The sequence below is a fragment of the Rhinolophus sinicus genome, linkage group LG11, assembly GCF_036562045.2.
Source record: "Rhinolophus sinicus isolate RSC01 linkage group LG11, ASM3656204v1, whole genome shotgun sequence".
Taxonomy (NCBI): domain Eukaryota; kingdom Metazoa; phylum Chordata; class Mammalia; order Chiroptera; family Rhinolophidae; genus Rhinolophus; species Rhinolophus sinicus.
The window spans coordinates 54160013-54179403 of NC_133760.1; the positions used below are offsets into that span (position 1 = coordinate 54160013).

The 19391-nt window shown below is 54.4% G+C and overlaps 1 protein-coding gene across 5 annotated transcripts; it reads right to left on the bottom strand.

Annotated features, from left to right (window-relative positions):
- Window positions 1–356: 356 nt before the first annotated feature.
- Window positions 357–16169, bottom strand: ZNF775 (zinc finger protein 775). Of its 5 annotated transcripts, XM_074315156.1 has the most exons (4): window positions 16036–16169; window positions 8382–8500; window positions 7495–7569; window positions 357–2788 (listed from the first exon to the last, which is right to left on the bottom strand). In XM_074315156.1, exons 3-4 carry the CDS (start codon window positions 7523–7525, stop codon window positions 1176–1178), a joined length of 1644 nt encoding a protein of 547 aa, XP_074171257.1. In that variant the 5' UTR covers window positions 7526–7569; window positions 8382–8500; window positions 16036–16169; the 3' UTR covers window positions 357–1175. The 5 variants fall into 5 exon arrangements, with proteins under 5 accessions (XP_074171257.1, XP_019594965.2, XP_019594971.2 ...); XM_019739406.2 differs by lacking the exon at window positions 8382–8500 and having other exon boundaries at window positions 16036–16168; XM_019739412.2 differs by lacking the exons at window positions 8382–8500; window positions 16036–16169 and adding an exon at window positions 15824–16006.
- Window positions 16170–19391: the final 3222 nt, after the last annotated feature.

The following is a 19391-nucleotide window of genomic DNA, read 5'->3' on the forward strand; positions in this document are numbered from 1 at the left end:
CACTTCGCAGCCATCAGACCCTGGTACCCCAACACCCACCCCTCTCTGCAATTCCCTCCTCTCCTCTGGGAAGATAGCTGGACTGGAGCCCTAAGTTCTTCTGTCAGCACCAGGGCTTCAGTGGACCCTGTTTTGGAAGAGCATGAGGAGCAACCTTCGGGGGGGCTACGGGTTGAGGGGGGTATGTGGGAAGAGATCACATTGTCTTGGAAGAAGGCAAAAAAGAATTGGGCATGGGGAGTTGCTGTGCTCATGGCCAAAGCCCCCTGTCCTGCTCCTGGGATAAATGGATCCCTCACAGCACACACAGACCCGGAGTTCCCTAAGCGAAGCTTAGAAAGGACAACGAGACCAAGTGACATCATCAATCCTTCATTTGTCTCTTCACAACACCGGCATTGATAAGAATCCAAGTCGCTGACGGTCAGCCAGCAGGCGAGCCCCGGGCCCACCAAGTAGGAGCGATACATTGGGCTCTCCTCTGCTGCATGTCCCCCCCCCAAGCCACCAAACCTCAGCTGAGACCACGCCCCTTGTGCTCCAGCCTGACCATCACACACACGCCAGTCCTAGGGTCAGGCAGCCACACAGCCTCCGGGGCCGGGGGACACTCGGGGTTGAGAAGGACCCTAGAACCATTCATTCCTTCCAGAACTATGTACTGAAGGCCATTAAGTGCTGGGCACTGCCGTTGGCACTGGGAATATGCTTGCCCCTCCCTAGCCACAGCTTGGAGCTTCCGTCCTTGACAGGCTGTCTGTTGACTCTCGATTGGGACAGCTCCTGGCCATCCCACAGAGCAGTCTAACAGGCTGGTGCTAGAGCTGACCAGTCCAGACCTGGGCCATTTCACACCAGGGAGCCTCTCCCAGAGCCCTGACAGCGCCCCATGCGGTGCCTGGGGGCTGGGCTCCCACCTGTGAGGAAGTGCACAGACCTCGTTCAACCTATGACAGATGCATTGGGCTCCAGGATAAGGCATGTCTGATCTTACCTCCTCCTTCAGCCCACCAGGGACCTTTGGGTCCCCCTTTGGGATGCTTCTGGATTTCTGTTCTTAGGCCTTCAGATAGGGTCTTAGCCCCTGGGATTCTAAAAGCCACCATTTCTGGCCATTCTCCCTAGCACCCTGAAAAACATTCCCCCCACCACGGGTCCATTTGGGTCCAAGCGCACTACAGAGCCTCGTCCTTGGCGCTGGGCGTGGGCGCCAGGGCCCCCCGATGCACGCGCTGGTGCTTGAGCAGGTGCTGCTTCTGGCTGAAGCCGCGGCCACAGGCGGCGCACAGGTAGGGCCGCTCGCCCGTGTGGTTACGGCGGTGCCGCGTCAGGTTGGGCTTCTGGCTGAACCGGCGGCCGCACTCGGGGCACGGGTAGGGCCGCTCGCCCGTGTGGATGCGCCGGTGGATGGTCAGCGCCGACCACCACGAGAAGCTCTTGCCACATTCGTTGCAGATGAACTGGCGCTGCTCCCCGGGCCCCGCCAGGCCTGCCCGCGCGCTGTCCCACTGCACGTCCCCGTGTCCCCGGGCCGGCAGGGGACTACGCGGCGGCACCGACCGGCCCAGGAGGGCCGGAGCCTGTGGCTCGGCACCCAGCACGGCGGGTCCGGGGCGCAGCAGCTGGTTGGTGGCGGCGGCGACGTGCACGCGCTGGTGGGCCCGCAGCGCCGCGTGGCTGGGGCAGCTCTGGCCGCAGCTGGGGCAGCGCGCCGCCGGGGCTCCCGGCAGGTGCGTGCGCTGGTGCTTGAGCAGATGCTGCTTCTGGCGGAAGCTGCGGCCGCAGTGCGGGCAGGGATGCGGGCGCTCGCCCGTGTGGTTGCGCAGGTGCCGCGTCAGGTTGGGCTTCTGGCTGAAGCGGCGGCCGCACTCGGGGCACGGGTAGGGCCGCTCGCCCGTGTGGATGCGCCGGTGGATGTTCAGCGAGGACCACCACGTGAAGCTCTTGCCGCACTCGCTGCAGATGAACTGGCGCTGCTCGTCCGGCCCCACAGCAGTGGCGGTGGCGGCGGCGGGGACTGGAGTCCGGGCCCCCGCCTGGAGCCACCAGCCCTGGCAGAGCCCCAGCCAGGCCCACTCGGGGCGCCCCCGCGTTGGCCCCAGCCGCAGGCGACAGCTCCGGCGGGTCGCAGCACCCCGGAGCAGCTCCGGCAGCCCATTGCGGGCTCCCTGGCGGTCCCGGGCGTGCGCGCGCTGGTGGATGCGAAGGCCCACCTGGTGGCGGAAGCAGCGCTCGCACTCGGGGCACGAGTGGGTGGCGGGCCGAGAGTGGGTCTTCTGGTGCTTGAGCAGGTGCTGCTTCTGGCTAAAGCGCCTGGCACACTCGGGACAGCAGAAGGGCCGCTCGCCCGTGTGGTGCCGCTGGTGGCGGGCCAGGTTGGGCTTCTGGCTGAAGCTCTTGCCGCACTTGCCGCAGGGGTAGGGCTTCTCCCCGGTGTGCGTGCGCTGATGGATCTGCAGGGACGACCACCAGCTGAACCTCTTCCCGCAGTCCAGGCACACGAAGTGACCCTCACCGGCAGAAAGCGCGCGGCTCAGGGGGCCCGAGGCTGTCCCCGGAGCCATGCCTGCCAGCCCCGCGTCCTGCTCAGTGGGAGGGGTCCACCTAGGACGCCCAGTCTCTTCCTGTCCTCCCAAGGCTCGCGGCTTCCCGACGGTCTGGCATGGCGGGAGGCCCCGACGCTGCTGGAAAATGTTTTCCTTATCCTTCTTGCAAAGCACGGCCTGTGGTGCCAGGGTCTGCAGCGGCCACTCTGGCTTCTCTTCTTTGACCTTCATCACCAGCCCATCTGCCAGAGGCGAAGGGAGAGAGGACGGGCAGAGTCAGTCACTGCTCAGGGGGATGAAGGGAAAGATGTGCTGGGAGGGCAGAGCACAGAGGAAGTAAGGCAGAAGGAAAAGCTTTTCATGGGAAAGGAGAAAGCAGAGAGTAACACAAGGCAGGAAAGACAGTAAGGTTGGGGCAGGTTGGGGAGTGAAGAGGGCAAAGGGGAAAATGTAAGAAAGGAAAGATAAGTGAGTACCACCCACTGTACCCCGAGGCCCAGGAGATGCAGAGATGTGAAAGACACCAATCCAGTGAGTCTTCCCACCCAGGCAGCAAGCAGAACATGGCCACGTTTCTAACGTCTGTTCTTTTTCTAAGAGGATCCACACACATGCTGGGAGCTTACGAAGCGCATCCAGGCCCAGTCCCTCAGTGGATGGGTGAGCAAGCCACACGTCACTGCCGGGCCCTCTCCAGGGCCGTAGCTATGGTGCCTGAGCCCATCACCTGCTCGGACCTCGGCTGTTTGGCAAACTCACCTTTCTTCAACAAAACCAAGAACAAGAAAGTAGGCCAGAAAGTTCTCAGCACCCAGAACGAGTGTCGCCTTGTATTAAACCTATAATCCCCTTTACTCTCGAGAGCCCCCCACACACAGCTGCTCAGGTCTACAGGGGTGCTTTGTTCCCCTAGCTCGTGGCCATCAGTGCGATGGAAAAGGTCTGCCAAAGACTAAACACAGACTACATGGCTCCCTTTATATGAAGTTCAAAAGCAGGCGAAACTAATCGATGAGTTAGAAGTCAGGATAATGGTTCCCCATATACAGGGCACTGTGATTGGAAGGGCACAGGAGGGCACTTCTGGGTTCTGGCCATTTTCTCTTTCTTGATGCTGGGTGCTGGTTACACCAGCATGTTCACTTTATAAGAATGGATAGAGCTTGTGACCTGTGCATGCTTCTCTGGGTGACACTTCAATAAAAAGTTTATATTCAATAAAAAGTAGGTGAAATGAAACAGTTGTGAACAAAGGAGAGAGAGAAACTCTAAACAACAGGTTCCAAACTTAAAAAGACAACAAAATAAGCCCAAAGGAAACAGGAGGAAGGGATTAAGAAAGATAAAAGCATAGATTATAAGATAAAGGGAACATATAGCTATAAAAAGGATTCTGAAAATCCTAAAATACTATGTTATATCAATTAAATATATATATATATATATATATATATATATATATATATATATATATATATATATATATATAATGGATGGTTTTGTCAGAAAATATAAATGAATAAAACTGACTCAAGAGTAGGTAAAAAAAAACAAAAACATGTCTATATAAACAGAAGAGACTGAAAAGAAAGCTAAAACAGAAGAGACTGAAAAGAAAGCTAAAGTTCTACCTTGAAACTGGGCAACAGGCCACTCAACTATGTAAACAGGTTCTAGTAAAACTTCAAGAGAAGGATTCATCCCAGCTTACATAAACTGTGACAGTGGCGAGGAGGGGAAGGAGGTGGGGAGCCTACAAGCTAGCACGGCCCAGTGTCAAAACAAGACAAGGGTGGGGTAGGCAGGAAATTATAGGTTTATCATTCTTTGAAAATAGATGCAAAGAATAAACACAAAATCATTAGCGAAGCAGGCTCAGCAGTATTAAAAGAATAACAACGTCTCATGACCTTGCTGGGCTCTTCCCCATGAAAGCAGAGATGGCTCAGTATAATTCATGACATTACACGTTAGAAAGTGGAAAACCTTATACCATCTGAATAGGAGCGAAAAAGTCATAAGACAAAATTCAACATTTCTAGAGGGAGAGAAGGAAGAAGGAAAGGAGGGAAGAAGAAGAAGAGAGGGAGGGGGCATGAAGAAAGGAAGGAAGTTTTCAGTAAACTAGGAGTACAAGGAAACTTATTAGGTTGACAGTGGAGCAATACTAGAAATTGCAGCAAGTGTTATAACTACAGACAAAAGATTCAAGTTAGGAACAAGACGAGTGCTCACTGTCACTGCCACTCTTCAACGTTGTCCTTAAGGAAGGAATTAGCCAAAGCATGGGGGGAAAATATAAAATATATACAAATAAATATTAGAAAGGAAAACTATCATTTGCTGATAATTATTAACCTAGAATGTGCAAGAGAACCCACGGACAAAGTATTAGAAATAAAAGTTTCAGCAAGATTGCCGATACAAAAACACATAACAATTCATAACTTTTAAAAAGTGGAAATAAAAAGCTATAAATAACTGAGACTGCACCTAATATACATGGAAAACTTACATAACGATAACTATTAAACTTTACTGAAGGGATAAAGAAAACGTAAATGAAAGGCAAATACATCATCATATTCCTAGATGAGAAGGAAAAGAAGCCCTTCGCTCCAAAACAATGTTTAAATTCAGTGTAATCCTAATTAAGTAAATTGTAAAATTTACAATTTGCATAAATACACAGAAAACTCTAAAAATGAGTGAGGAAGAATTTGGCTTACACATTAAAAGCTAAAATACTACCATCACACACCTACTGGAATGGCTAAAATCCAAAGCGCCGACAGCACCAAATGCTGGCAAGGACGTGGAGCCACAGGAACTCTCAGTCAGTGCTGGTGGGGACGCAAATGGTGCAGCCACTTTGGAAGACAGTTTGGCGGTTTCTTACAAACTAAACATACACTCACCATAGGATCCAGCAATCACTCTAACTGTTAACCCAAAGGAGTTGAAAACTTATGTCCACACAAAAACCTGCACATAGGTGTTTACAGCAGCTTTGTTCATAATTGTCAAAACCTGGTGCGACCAAGAAATGGCCCTCAGTAGGTGAGTGGATAAACAGTGGCACACCAGACAATGGAACACTATTCAGAGATAAAAAGAAATGAGCCATGGAGCCACGAAGAGACATGGAGGAGATGTAAATACATCTTACCAAGTGAAAGAAGCCAGTCTGAAAAGGCTACATGCTGTGTGATTCCAACTATATGACATCTGGAGAAGGCGGGTGTGAGTGACAGGGAGTGGGAGGAGCCCTGAAGCTCGGGGCTGGTGTGTGGAGACCCCGTGAAGTGCGCATGCGGGGACTTCAGTCGTCACAGGGCACTTCTTAGGGATCAGGGATCAGTCCAGAGGAAAACAGGCCTGTCCTGCCTGTGGCGAAGGAGTCCAAAGCAAAGGTACTACTGCTTGTCACCATAAGAAAGATAATTTCTTAAACATGCTAAATGGGTCAGGTAAAATGAAAGGGTGCTAAATGGGGAGCTATTGTTTAATGGGTACAGAGTTGCTGGGGTGAAGGCCAAGTTCTGGAAGTAGACGGTGGTGATGGTTGCACAACACTGTGAATGAATGTACTTACTGCCACTGAATTGTGTACTTAAAGATGGTTACAATGGTAAGCTTCACGTTAGGTATATTTTACCCCGATTTAAAACACCCATGAAACAAATAAAAACGAAAAGATGCTTTAAAGATGGCTGCAAATTCTAGCCATCGAGAGTCATTCCCTAAGCCTGGCCAGTGGGCAGCAGGAGCCTGTGGGGGGCCCAGGTCTGGCAAGGAGCACCCAGTCCCCATTTCCTCTGTGCCTCCAGGGCCTAGGCTGGTATTCCCCACCTCCTCCCTAAGACCACAGGGCACCCCAGAAGCTGCTGCAGAATGGAGAGAGGGCCCTGGCAGACCCCATCTCTCACCTATGAGTTAGGATTCCACTTGTGGAGTTTAAATGGGAAAAAAGGTCCTTCTGCTAAAATTTTTGGAACCGTTGCCCTAAGTAATGTCAGGACGTGTGCATATCTCAAGCTCTCTCACACACACCGAGTACTCTCAGTGTTCAAAGTGCCACAGAGTGGGGGACAGACTGGGAAGTGGGGTGGCTGTGCTCACTGACGCCTGCGTCAGGACCCAGCCCCAGAACTGTGTGGTATCTGTACAGCACACTGTCCGCCTTTGAGCTAGATGTCCTCACAACAGGCTCTAAGTGGGTCAGCTGACACAGACCATGAGCTCTGAGTGACCCCAGGACTGAGGAGGAGGAGGAGAGGGAGGAGATGGTGATGGTGGTGATGGTGGTGATGGTGGTGATGGTGGTGGTGGTGGTGATGGTGGTGATGGTGGTGATGGTGGTGATGGTGGTGATGGTGGTGATGGTGGTGGTGGTGGTGGTGGTGGTGGTGGTGGTGGTGATGGTGGTGATGATGGTGATGGTGGTGATGGTGGTGATGGTGGTGATGGTGGTGATGATGGTGATGGTGGTGATGATGGTGATGGTGGTGATGGTGGTGATGATGGTAATAATGACGACAACAGGGCTTGTTTTAACCCCTCATCCTACCCACACGGCTAGTTTTCAATGTTTGATTGGCATGACCACCGTGAACTCCCTGTTCTAGCACTTAAAAACCTTGCTTCCCCCCATCCCACGGGCACATTTCTCCTTGGTGTGTGTGTGTGTGTGTGTGTGTGTGTGTGTGTGTGTGTGTTCCCTTGCCTGGCAAGTCATGGGCTGCACTTTGTCATTTTGTGAGCTCCCATCGTCTGTCTCTGTTCTACTCTTGGACACAACCTTCACTCTCCTGGTCCCACCCTGCAATTTGACACTAAGGACCGGTGAGGGCAGAAACTCAAGCTCAGCTGCCGGGGGACAATGGAGTACAGAAGACATGCCCGGGGAGGGGCCAAGGTCGGCCTGGACCTTTCCATCTTCTCTTACCTGCACTGGCGCTGGCCAGGCCACTCTCCATCCCGGAGACCCCGCGGCATCAGCACGGCGCTCCCTGCCCGCCGTCTGTGGGTGAGATGGGAGCAAAGGAAAGAGAGTTGGTCTGTGGGACAAGGAAGAAAGGGCTTCCCAGTCCTCCTGCCACCTCCCAGGATGCATTCCTTCTTTTTCAAGAGCTTTTCTCTCCATGACCTCAGTTGAAATGTGAAGGGTTTTTTTCAATTGCACACACACCTGTTGGCAGGTAAAACAAGCATAATTCCTATTTTATGAAGAGGAGACTGAGACCAGAGAGGACCCTGACATGCTCCGCGTCACAGAGGTGGCCGAATGGAGGGGCAGGGCAAGACCCCAGGCCCTGTAGCTCCCAGACTGGAGGCTCAGGTCTGTACTGTCTGCACCTGACCCCCCCCCCCAAATACCCCCCAGCACGGGAGAAACTCAGGTAAGTCAGAGAGGCCTGAAAAGTCGTGCATATACCTTGGAAGGCTAATTTATCCCTCCAAAGTCACCGACCCCTCCTTTCTCAAAGTCCCCATCCGCGTTCTGTTCCAAACCCTCCCAGGGAGCTCTCCACGCAAGAATGTACACAGTCCAGCTGGGGGACCAGTCCACCGGTTGGGCTGGGGCTCACTGTTTTTTTACCGCTCACGATATTACTAGAACATTTCCTGATGGGCTCACTTACTGCCTGGCACATGACTGGGGACAGGCCATGCTGCTCAGACGCCTCGGGCTTGGCACGGCTGCCCCTGCAAGGGGTGCTCTTCCCCAGATCTCCGCGTGGCCCCCTTGCCTCCTTCGGGCCTCTGCCTACATGCCAAGAGCGGCCTCCCCTGGCTCCTCTGGGTAAAGTCACAGCCCTAGCTCCACCTTACATTCTTCCGTGACACTTTACCACCTGACCGTGATATTTACTGGTCCGCTTATTCGCTGTCATTGCAAGGACAAGGAACTCTTCGTGCCCACTGCGGAATGCCCGGGGCCTGGGACGAGCCTGCACACAGAGGGCACTCAACAGCGCTGTGTGGCACGAACACGCTGCCGGTTGTCCCGCACTCAGACGGGGGGCTGCAGGCAGTTCATTTTCTCCACCGAGTGCCATGGACGGCCTCTCCTAAGGGAGGTATCGTGTTTCACACGCCTGTACCCCCTTAGCGCCCACACTCCCAAAGGGCCCAGCAAGGACCATGGCTCAGCTCAGCTCTCGTAGCTTTTCCAGGCATCAGACAGCGCTCCTTCTGGGCACCTCGGCTCAGCCACCCTCATCGGACACCCAGTTTGATCTTGCTCCCCACCTGGGGCCCTTGAGAGCCTCCCAGAGACTCCATTCTAAGGGTCCCCCCCCCTTCTCCCCGGTCCCCTTCCAGCAGCCACTCCTGGAGCAAGGATCCAGGCTTGGAATCTGGACCCTGCCAAGGGGGGTGGGAGTGTGGGGTGAAACGGTAAATAGGAATCTAAAAAATTATTTTCCCTCGTGTAAAAAAGGGAAAGAGACCCCTCCCCTTTCTTTTAGAGCATTTTCTTTAGAAGACTTCTAATTGTAGGGAGTTCTTTCTCTGTCCCTTTGAGATGTACGTAAATCTTTTTAAAAGGCAAAATAAGCCTCTTGCCAGCTTTACAACCCAGGACTGTCTCTCTCTGGGACCTGCAACCATCTCTTTGAAATGTAAATATCAAGGGAGATAGGGCCCTGTCTCCCAGTCCCAATGCAAGGGTGGGAGTCTAACTTGGCTGGACACCTGGCTCCAAGCTGCAAAGGAGAGAAGTGTGTTTTTCCTCTGGAGAAAGGCCATTAGCTCACATGGATGGTCACCCGTTACCAGGTGAAGTTAGGATGAACTCTGTGTGCCAAACGGTCAGTCCTCTGACCCGAGGACCAGTGGGGGTTCATCTTAGGAACATGTGTGTAACGGGCTGCATCTGCTGGGCTGAACAACACATGAGATTTCTTTCTGCCTTTGTCATCTCCTAGCGGATGGCCTGTGACGTGCATCTCTTTCCTTATTCAATAATAAAACGTTTCTTGCTCTCCTATTTTTGTGGGGAGCTTTTCTGACTTGGCAGGAGATTTGGTTTTTAATTCTATTTCCCCAACAGGGTCTGCTCCACACTCCTACTGTGGTTTCTTACAGGCACTGAGAGCTCTTCTGTGGTGCAGAGGGAGGAGAGGCGGGAGAGGGGGGTGGGAAAGGCTCACGGTGGGGGGGGGGCTCTGCTGGATGCTGGTGCTCTGCCTTAGTGCCACCTCTGCCTGCAGGTCACTCTGTGTCCCACGCCTTGGGGAAGCCTCTCACCAATGTCCCCCTAAAAGGGACTAGCGCACAGGGGGGCCACCTCTACTTGGGGAAACTCAGATGGGTGGTGGATCCACCATTCAGGGTAAGGACGGACGGTGGGGCTTGGTCTTACTCACAAAAACCCCAACACAACAAGAAGCCCCCTGAGCCCAGTCAAATCAGTCCTACTTGATCCATTCTGTCTTCCAGGAGGCATTAGGACCTAAAAATTGCCTTGGGTGGCAGAGAGGCTTCAATCTTGGTGAACAATTCCCAGAGAATTAGCTGGGCAGCCCCTCCCGATGCCTGGGTACTTCTGTCCTGGCCACACCAGGGCTCGTGGTCCAAGTAAGACAGAAGTGGACATGGAAGGAAGGGGATCCGCGTGGGCCCCCGAGGAAGGAGTAAGAAATGAGCGGCACAGAGGACAGGATGGGGGGCAGGTAGGCCCTATCTCAGTGGCCCACCTCCACCTGTGTGCTCAGGTGAAGGACGTCCGGAACACAGACAAGCAGGTGTCCTGCAGACAAATCCTGAGCCAGCGAAGCCATGGACCGTCCCTCCTCACGGCCACATCCTTCCAGGTCAGCCAGGCCCCCAGGTACGTCCCGCCCCAAGCTGCGCCTTTTCCGCCCTTCTCTCTTATTCTGCCTCCCGCCCTTCTCACCCAACGTAACAGACACATCACTCAGCTGGCCTGGAACCCAGAAAGCAGGCTGCCCAGCAAAATGACCTGGCCAAAAAAACAGTAGGCAATGGAGGCCAGTCTGCCACCCCCAGCAGTGCCCAGCCTGAGTCTCTGACGGCCGCTTGGCCCTGACTTCAACCTCTGATGACCTTTCCCTTCCCCACCAGCAAGTTCTGGGGAGAGCGGGGGACAGGTCTCAGGACAGGGCCCAAAGGGATCACTGCGCCCTTCCCAGCCCCCGGCTCTGGCCTCAGCCCTCCGCACACAGGCTCGGGCTGCAGTTGAGATGACAGCCCCCCCAACCGGAAGGCCTCCCCTGGGGCAGCTGCCATGACAACTGCAGACCACACAAAGTGCGGATTGTGGCTGATGGCAGGTGGTGAGGTCTGGGGGCAGGGGAAGGTAACAAAGGAGCTTTGGTCTCGCAGAACTTGGGGGTGAGAAGGGGGCCGGACAGCAGCTGGGGTAAGGAGAAAGGGCACAGGGGGAGAGGCAGCACAGGGACATATACCCAGGACTCTCCACATCCTCCCCGTCGCAGGCCCCTGGAACTTCCACCAGCCAAGCACAGCCCTCTTCACAGACTCAGGTTCAAGGTCACACAACTAGTAAGTGCTGGAGCCAGGACGCCTGTGGGCTCTGCCTGCCCCAGCCACAGCCCTTTCCTTGGACGACATCACCTCCTACAAGAAGGTACGGGACGTAGCAGACCTTAGACGACCAGCCCCTCATTGCCAGGAATTGCGTTTCTATACCGAGCTGTGGTTTTTTTAAATTTATGTAAGTTAAATTAAAATTCTGTTTCTCAATCACACTGGCCACGTTTCAAGGGCTCAACAGGCACATGTGGCCAGAGCTACCATCACGATCAGCAGAGAGGAACACGTCACAAATTCCCAGGTTCTCCTGGGCGGCCCTGCACTAAACCGTAAGTGCCAGGAAGGCAGGGGCCTTGCCCTGCCCGCTCCCTGATGTGCGGGAGGCGCTCAGGGTATAGTGACCGAATGAGACAAAGGAAGAACTAAAGGCGGGGCTCCTTGGGCCCCACGCTGCGTCACGAACAGCAAATACCTCAGGAGCTGACGGTGGTCTCTGCCTGGCAAACCGACTTCAGTTAACGTCAGTGGAGATTTCCCTTGAAACAGACCACCATAGGCATATGACAAGAAACTGCTATCGACACTAAAGTCACACACAGAGACACCCAGGGACAGTCATAGCTAACAGCTAACACAGCGAAGTAAGCAAAAGTCAAAGATGCAAAAACACAGAAATACCCATACACCTGAGGACACCTGTACAAGGCAAAGTACAAAGGAACTGAGGATCTCACAACCCACAGACACACCTGCAGATCCAGAGACACAAGTGTGCGACATGAACCACGTGAGCACAAATCCCCACACAGCACCCTGGTGGAAACAGAAACGGGAATCGACCCTCACACAGCCTGGGGCATCCCAACCGGCCCACTGCTCCAGGGACAAAACTCAGGGAGGCGGGAATGGAAGCGAAGCATCCACAGGGAGCCAGGAAGCTGCCAGCACAGAGCAGAGGTAGTGTGATGGGGACAGTCACCTGCTGGGTTACCTGTGCTGGGGGGACAGGGTGGCAAGAGGCCAGTGAGGCTGCAGCTGGCCGGGGGGAAGTTGGAGGGACAGAAAGCCCTGAAAAGAGAATTAGGCTCTGCTTAGTATAGCATGAGACCCACCCCAGGCCAGGCCTGCAAACCAGGAGGCCCTTCCCTTCTCCCTGTGAACCTGAGCCCCCGCAGGGCGGGCTCCTCAGCCCAGCCTCCCCGCGAAGGCTGGGAGCCCCAGGTTCTAGCCCACCTGTCCTTGGCAAGTGACGTCACCTTTAGGCCTGGGTACCCGACGGTGAAGTGACTGAAAATACCTGCTCCGCAGGTTGGTTACAAGCATCAGGTAAGGGGAGTCTGTGGAAACACTATACTTTCTGAACCCTATAAACTGGCAGTCTTTTCTCCCCCATTATCATGGCCTGAACACAATCCGCACCCACATTTTCCTAAGCCGCCCCCACTGCTGGCTTACTCTTCCTAAACCATAACTCTTCAAGCTGCTTCCGAATCTTCAGGGGCCCCAGTGCCTACACAGTAACCCCAAACTCTGCTCACCAACGTGAGCTGGCCTCACAGGTGGAAGGGCGCGGACACCGTTTCTATTGCCAGCACGACCTGTGAAGCCCTGTACTTAACGGAGCAGCTCCAGGTAGGGCAGCTCCTCGACCCTGATCAGCCCCTAGCCCTGGGTTAGCCTGGCAGGAGGAGGGGCTCCTCTGGCCTATCTGAGTGGGGGGTTAGGAGTGGTAAAGAAAGCGGGGCTGGAGGGCGTGAGTGCCAGCCAGGGGGGCTGGACTAGAAGCCTTGGAAGCTTCTGCTGGCCTGAGGCTCAAAGGTTCAGCTCAGGTGAACCCCACTGGCCTCATCCCCCGACTGTGCTGTAGCCTGGTCCCCCAGGACCATAGCTCCGCCCCCAGGCCCTCCCCCAAGGCCAGCAGCATGAAGCCTGACCCCTGGGGGTGCTCTGCCGGCCTCTGGACAATCAGCTCCTCTCTAGGCTTCTGTGTCCTGTCCCTGGACCCACTAGACCTCACACGTTCCTCTCCTCCAGAGTTTATGACCAAGGAGGGCATGCACACCAGTCGCCCGCAAGCGGCTTTACATGTTTTCGGAAAGGTGGGGCAGCTGCTGCCAGGGCCACGCCCACAGACAGACAAGCAGACCCCGAGGTCCTGCCCAGGCCAGGGGAACGGCGCCTCCACCACCTACGGCCGGCCTGCATCCCGCGCCCCAGAGTCCTTCCACCACTCCCACAAGAACTCCCCAGCCCCTCCATGGTCCCTGCGCAAGCAATCTCCCTCTCTGCGACTCAAGATTGCCTCCCTCCTCTCCTCAGGGCGCACCCCCATCGTGACCCTCTTCCAAGCCCTGCCCCCTGCATCTTAACTGACAGTGATTGTCAGTCTTAGGAGAGGGGCCAGAGCCGCGGAGCAAGGGGGAAGGGCAGGCCTTCCTCCCACATGAAGACCAAGCCGAAGGGGAAAGGGCCCAGGATGGAGAGTGGGGTGAGGTGGGGGGTGCTGAGAGCTTGGAATGGGATTTGCTTCTAGTTAGCCATGTGACCGTAGGCCAGCCATTTTCCTTCTCTGGGCCTCAGTTTCCCCATCTGCAAGTGGAATTAATGCCTGCTCCTGTGTATAGAACTGCTATATCAAGTGGGGGAAATAGCATGAACGGACTCTGAAAAATGTTCACAAGGTGTGAGATGGGTTCTTTTTAGGTCGCTGTGGTGACCACATCCTCTCCCCACTCCCCACCTCCTAAGAACTGTACAGCAGGGTTGCCCTGGTAGGAAGCGCCTGGTTTTGTGACTTCAGTTGGCATCTGCCAGCCTTCCCTGGGAACCAGGTCCATGGGCAGCCTGGTCATCACATCCGTCCACCCCTGGAGGTCCCTGCTTCGACCCCAGGCCCGTCGCGAGGCACCTGCTTCCAGGACCTCTGCCTCCACCTGCCTGACATGCACAACTTTGCTGGGACAGTCACCCCCCCAACCCCCTGCCCCCTGCCTGTACCATAGCCATGGACTCACCATCCCAGGCTTTGTTCACCCATCTCCCTTTAGAGGAGAGAGCAGCACCCACATTCTGCCACCCAAATCCAGAACTCAAGAGCCTGCCAGGGCCTGAACCCCCATTACCTGATCTGAAGATGAGGGACAAAACCAAACGCTAACAACACTTTGAACGGGTGTCACATTTTAATCTATAAACACTTTTCCAGTCTTTGCTGCATTCAAAGGAGTTTGGAAAAGTAGGGAGTGTTTCCCTCTTGTCAGATGAGGAGAGCGAGGCCCAGAGGTGACCTTCTCTGCCTCCGAGAGTCAGCCACCAGGTGTCCTTCTGCACATCCTGACCATGCTCTTCCCGCCAGGCCACTTGACCCTGGGAAACTGGATTCCTCAGCGTAACCCTCTCCAGGGGCAGGGCCCGGACCACCTCCACTGCAGTCTGCACATTGCCCTGGGCCTCCCTTGCCTCCCAGGGGTGACAGTGTCTTCATCAGGCCTCTCAAAAACGCCACCATCTTTCGCTACCACACAGCACAAACCCTAATAGCCATAGCTCACTAAGAAGCATCGCTCCTGGAAACCACACCTCCAATCCATCCACCACCCAGCACTCAAGTTTCCTAAAACGGCAATTTGGACGTGTTACTACTTTGCTTAAGGTACTTCAGGGGGTCCTCAGCACTTTCAGGTTCAGCTAAAAATTTCTTGGCAAGACCACTTAAAATCTGGCCTCTGCTCACCTCTCCTCGCTGCACCCCAACGTGCCCCATTGTCCTGCTCTGCAGCTCTCTGACCTGGCCATGTCGTCGCACAACTGTAACCAGTCCTGGAATCCTGCGCCCAGCCTGAATCGGGGATCACTGTGACCAGGAAGCCTTTTGGGACTCACCAGGCTGTTAGGGACCCTTCTCTGTTTCACCTGTGCACCCCCCCAAGCCAGCACCATCAACATGGCATAATCATAATTTGTGTCCAACATCTTCACACAGGGACTGGTTCTCTCTCCCCAACATCCAGCACAAGGTCCCACATGCTGTAAACCATTAATGACAATTTTAATAAAGGAACATTTAAATAAAAGACATTTAAGCCCAAAACAGCCTACAGAATCATGGAACCTTACCGTTGAAAGTAGACTAATACCCTCTAATCTCTTCATTTTCTAGATGAACACAGGGACCCAAAATGAACAGCCTAGACATTCCAGGCCCCTCTGCCCCCCAACCTCTGGGCCTTTGTCCACACCCAACCCCAGCTCTGGCTGAGCAAGTCCCACTCCAGGCTCTGCCTGGCCCACAGCGCTTCAGGGAGCCGCGCACCTCCATATCCTCCACCTTTCCAGGGGAAGAAGCCCCCAAGCCCTACCCCACCCCCAATGAGATCTTGGCTCCTGTGCCCATTTTCCTAGAATAGACGTTTCGGGGAGACTGCTACACACACACACTACCAATTTCTGCGGTGCTTCCCTCTCATTGTTCTCACCCCAACCTTTATCCCCACTCGTTTAATGGTTTATTAGGCACCTACTATGTGTCACTCTGCTGCGAGCACTAAGGTTTCTGCCCTCCAGAGGCTCGGTCTTTTGGGGAGACAGTCACAACTCCCGAAAACCAGGACAGCGCTCTGGCAGAGCGCGCCCGGAGGGGCCGGGGCGCAGTGCCCCCGCTCACCACGCGGTTCCTCCCGCTCTCACCGGCCCCCTCCTGCTCTCTGCCTCGGCCTGCAGCCCCTCCCACGCACGACCCGGGTCCCTGTACCCACGGGCTGTGTGGAGGTGGGAAAAGTTCGGGGCCGGAGCGCGGGGGGCTCAGGAGACCCCAAGGGCCCCGTGGCCGCCTCCAGCCCGCGGCTGGGTGGAGGCAGCGCGGGAGGAGCGGGGCCGGGCGCTGGCCCCACAGCACGGTCCGTCCCTCCGCACGCCCCTCCCCGCCCGGATTCAGAGAGACTCGGAGGAAGAGGACGGGAATAAATACCTTTGACTTTGTGGCTAAGGTTAACGGGAACTGCCACCCCGGGGCGACTTGGGCACTGGGCTCCCCAGCCCTGCCAGTCCCGGGGCAGGCGGGGCGGGCGCCGGCCCCTGATTGGCTGGAGAGCCTGGCCATCCCCAGGGCCGCCCCGCTGCTTGATTGGCTGCGCTGCTCAGATGACCAGCTCGGCCCTATCGGAGAAGCCCGCGGGGCGGCCCCTTTGTTCTCCGGAGCCAATAGTCGGGGTGGGCGGGCTGACCTCGCCTCCCGCGGGGCCTGGCCGGGCCCAGCTGGGCGTTAACGCGTCGGCGGTGGGGCACCGGACCTGGGTCCGGGAGTCCGAGGGGAGGTGGGCGGGGGTGAGGCCAGGCTGTGACCTGTGACCGCACGGCCACAGCTCCCGCTCCTCCCCTCCGACGGGCTCTCCCGCCCCGGCCCCACAGACGCGCACTCTGAAATTGATCCAGTCCCTCCGCGACTGTCGGTCGGACGCCTGCGACACTCCCGCACCGCTCTCGGGGTCGGGATCGCGGGGAACAAGGACGGACCCGGCCCCGACGCTCACGTGGTGGTGGTGCTTGGAACTACAACACACCAGGGGTTAAGAGTGAGATGTGTGTGTCCCATGTGACAGCAGAGAAATCGTCCTCCGCCCCCGCGCGACCCTGGGCACGTCGTGGGTTCGTGATAAGCGACCCTGGGGTCTCTACGAGAGACTAAGATATCATTCAGCCCAACCCCTAGCCTTCTCTTTGAGTAAACAGCGACCTGCAGAGGCTAATTTCTTAGATCAAGTGTCACTGATGATTTAGAAGGGTTTTCTGTTCCCAGAGACTTTCAGGAAGGAGAATTTCCTCTTCCAACCACGCTGATTGGAAGTAAGTACTCCTTTTTGTCAAGAACATTCCTTACGCTGCCACCTCACAGGGGCAGCTACAGTCAATTCCCACTAGCAGGATTCTCTCCGAGATGCTTAGAAACCGCCTTTGGGACACGAGGTTGATACACAATGAAGCTGAGCCTCTCAGACTTCCTGCAAAACTTTCTGTTCAACCCATCGACTTTATTCCAATGAATCAGTCAGCAGCTGCCTGGGATGCATTTGCCATGGGTCTAGCTGCTGTTCAGCCTCTTCACACAATAGAAACTGGGGACTGAGATTCTAGCAGTTTGGCCACAAACTTTGTGTACATTTTACAAAAGATACTTTGTTTCTAGACTTTGATTTAATCACCTATAAAAGAGTTAATACGTTTCTAGTTACATACTTGCCTTACTGGATTTTTGCAGCACCCTAACTTGGTCCATTGTCTATAGAAGCATTTGTAAAATAACCCTACACAGAAGCCAGGCATCACCAGCCAGCAACTCTTTAAAGACTCATTTATGGAGGTAAAGACATTTCCACTTTCTGGGCCTGTTTCCTCCTACAGACTGAAAGACTTCCTCCAGATTGGTATTTCATGAGCAAGGATATCTCGAGAGTAGAAAGAATGGAGTATATCTGGGATCCGATTTCCATTAAGCAAAAAAAAAAAGGGGGGAGGCTACATATACTTGTTTACAAATGCACAGAAAAAAATGTCTGGAAGGACAGTACCCTCCAACCTTTACATGGTGTAAAGAGAAAAAATATGGAGGGTGGAGTAGGGGGGAATGAAAGAGGATTTCCCCCATTAAAAAATAAATCTTAAGTATGTCTTCATTGTTTAATTTTGACAAGATAACTTAATACTTTTGTAATTGCAGGGGGAAAGAAAAAAACCTGGACTTTTCAAAACGTTGGGAAAGTAAGACTCCAGGACATAGTGGAATTAGGGGAAGCTGGGTCACAGTCTTCCAAGACTGTGGGGACTGGGTGACAGGCCACTGTCAGAAATCGGCATGTGAGTGGGATGCACTGTTTGGGGGAGCTGACAGCCTGGGTGGGCCATGGGAGGTGATGGCAAGACACCCAGAGGCAGTAACAGAAGGGCAGCTCCTGTCAGCAGAGCGCTGACCCCTCCAACACAGGCAGCTCCTTCTTCAAGACTGCTGTCCACATGTGCCATGCTGAGCAAGGACTTGGGACCCACTAGGCCCCTGAGGGACTCAGGAATCATGGGCAAGTTCGCTCTGTCCCTGCCTTACCAGCCCCCTCAAGACCACTTCTGTGGCTTTCCCTGACCTTTGGACTTCTCCTCACCATCTCGACTCCAAAGCAGTGGACAGCGTAGCACTAGAGAACACTCAATGACCGACCACCTTCTCCACACACCAGGCATTTCCTTTAAAGGTGAGTTTTCACAAAGTCCGGACCCCTGGTCAGATTCCCTCTCCCTCATCCTTTTCCTCAATCCTTCCAATAGATGCCTAGATACCTGAGGGCCTGTCTCCTGCTCCCTGCCCATCACCCTCAGACATTTATCTACTTTCCTGGTGCCCCCTACCCCCAAAAAGCACTGCTCCCTTCCCTTAAAGCTCTGGGCTCCCTTAGAGAGACATATTTAAGTGAGGCATTCTTGACACCATGCCCCCAGGCTCTAAAAGATAATTTGCCATCAACTACAGAGATTTTTAAGTGGCCACATAGCCCCATAAGCCAATATGAAGCTTTGAAGTGGTCTGCTTCCTTCCTACACACTCAGAACCTCACCCACCCATCCATCTCTCTCTACTCATTATTTGTGTATACACGTGTGCACCCAGACACAGGTCTCCTAGAGGAAAGGATTGGGGCTTATCTTTGTAACCGTTTCCATCCCAACATCAAGCACTCAGCAGGCATTTAATACTTACCTTTACCAAAAGCAGCAGCGCATTCCATTCTCCAATAAACACGCAATGGTGGTCAAAAGCATGGGTTCCACAAGTCAGACCTCTGGTGACTAGTAATTATATGACCTTGAGCAAATGTTTTCATCTGTAAAAGAGTACCCACTGCACAGGAGTGTGTGAGATAATTTAGGTAAACTTCCTTGCAAGGTGCCACTCACATCAGCAAACTGTGGCTGTTACAATTATGCACCGGACTGCTGGGTACCAGGGATCTATGCGGAAAGTTCTAAGACTGTCAGGAAAAGGGCCTATTGACAGCTGTCAAAAACAGACACTCAAATGTGTATGAAACAGTACAGGGAAGCAGCCATAGTAACAGATGTGGGGAACTGTAGCAGGCCCGCCAGGGAGACACTGCAGGACAGAATCAAATCAGATCTTCCCCCCGATAACTGGCACCCAAGTCTGATCTGACCCCACAGAAGGCTGAGCTCCTAGAGAACCAGCCCCACTGGCCAGGTGTGCCTGGCCGTCCCCGGGGAAGAACTGGAGGTAGGACACAGAGGGGATTAGGTTGGGGTGCTTGGCCTGTGCCCAAGCCC

What these genes read in the sequence shown, in the direction of transcription:
- ZNF775 (XM_074315156.1), bottom strand. Translation starts at nt 7,525, where the DNA reads ATGGAGAGTGGCCTGGCCAGCGCCAGTGCAG. An exon ending in CCTGGCCAGCGCCAGTGCAG is followed by an intron (nt 2,789 to 7,494) that starts GTAAGAGAAGAT and finishes CGCCTCTGGCAG; the next exon opens with ATGGGCTGGTGATGAAGGTC.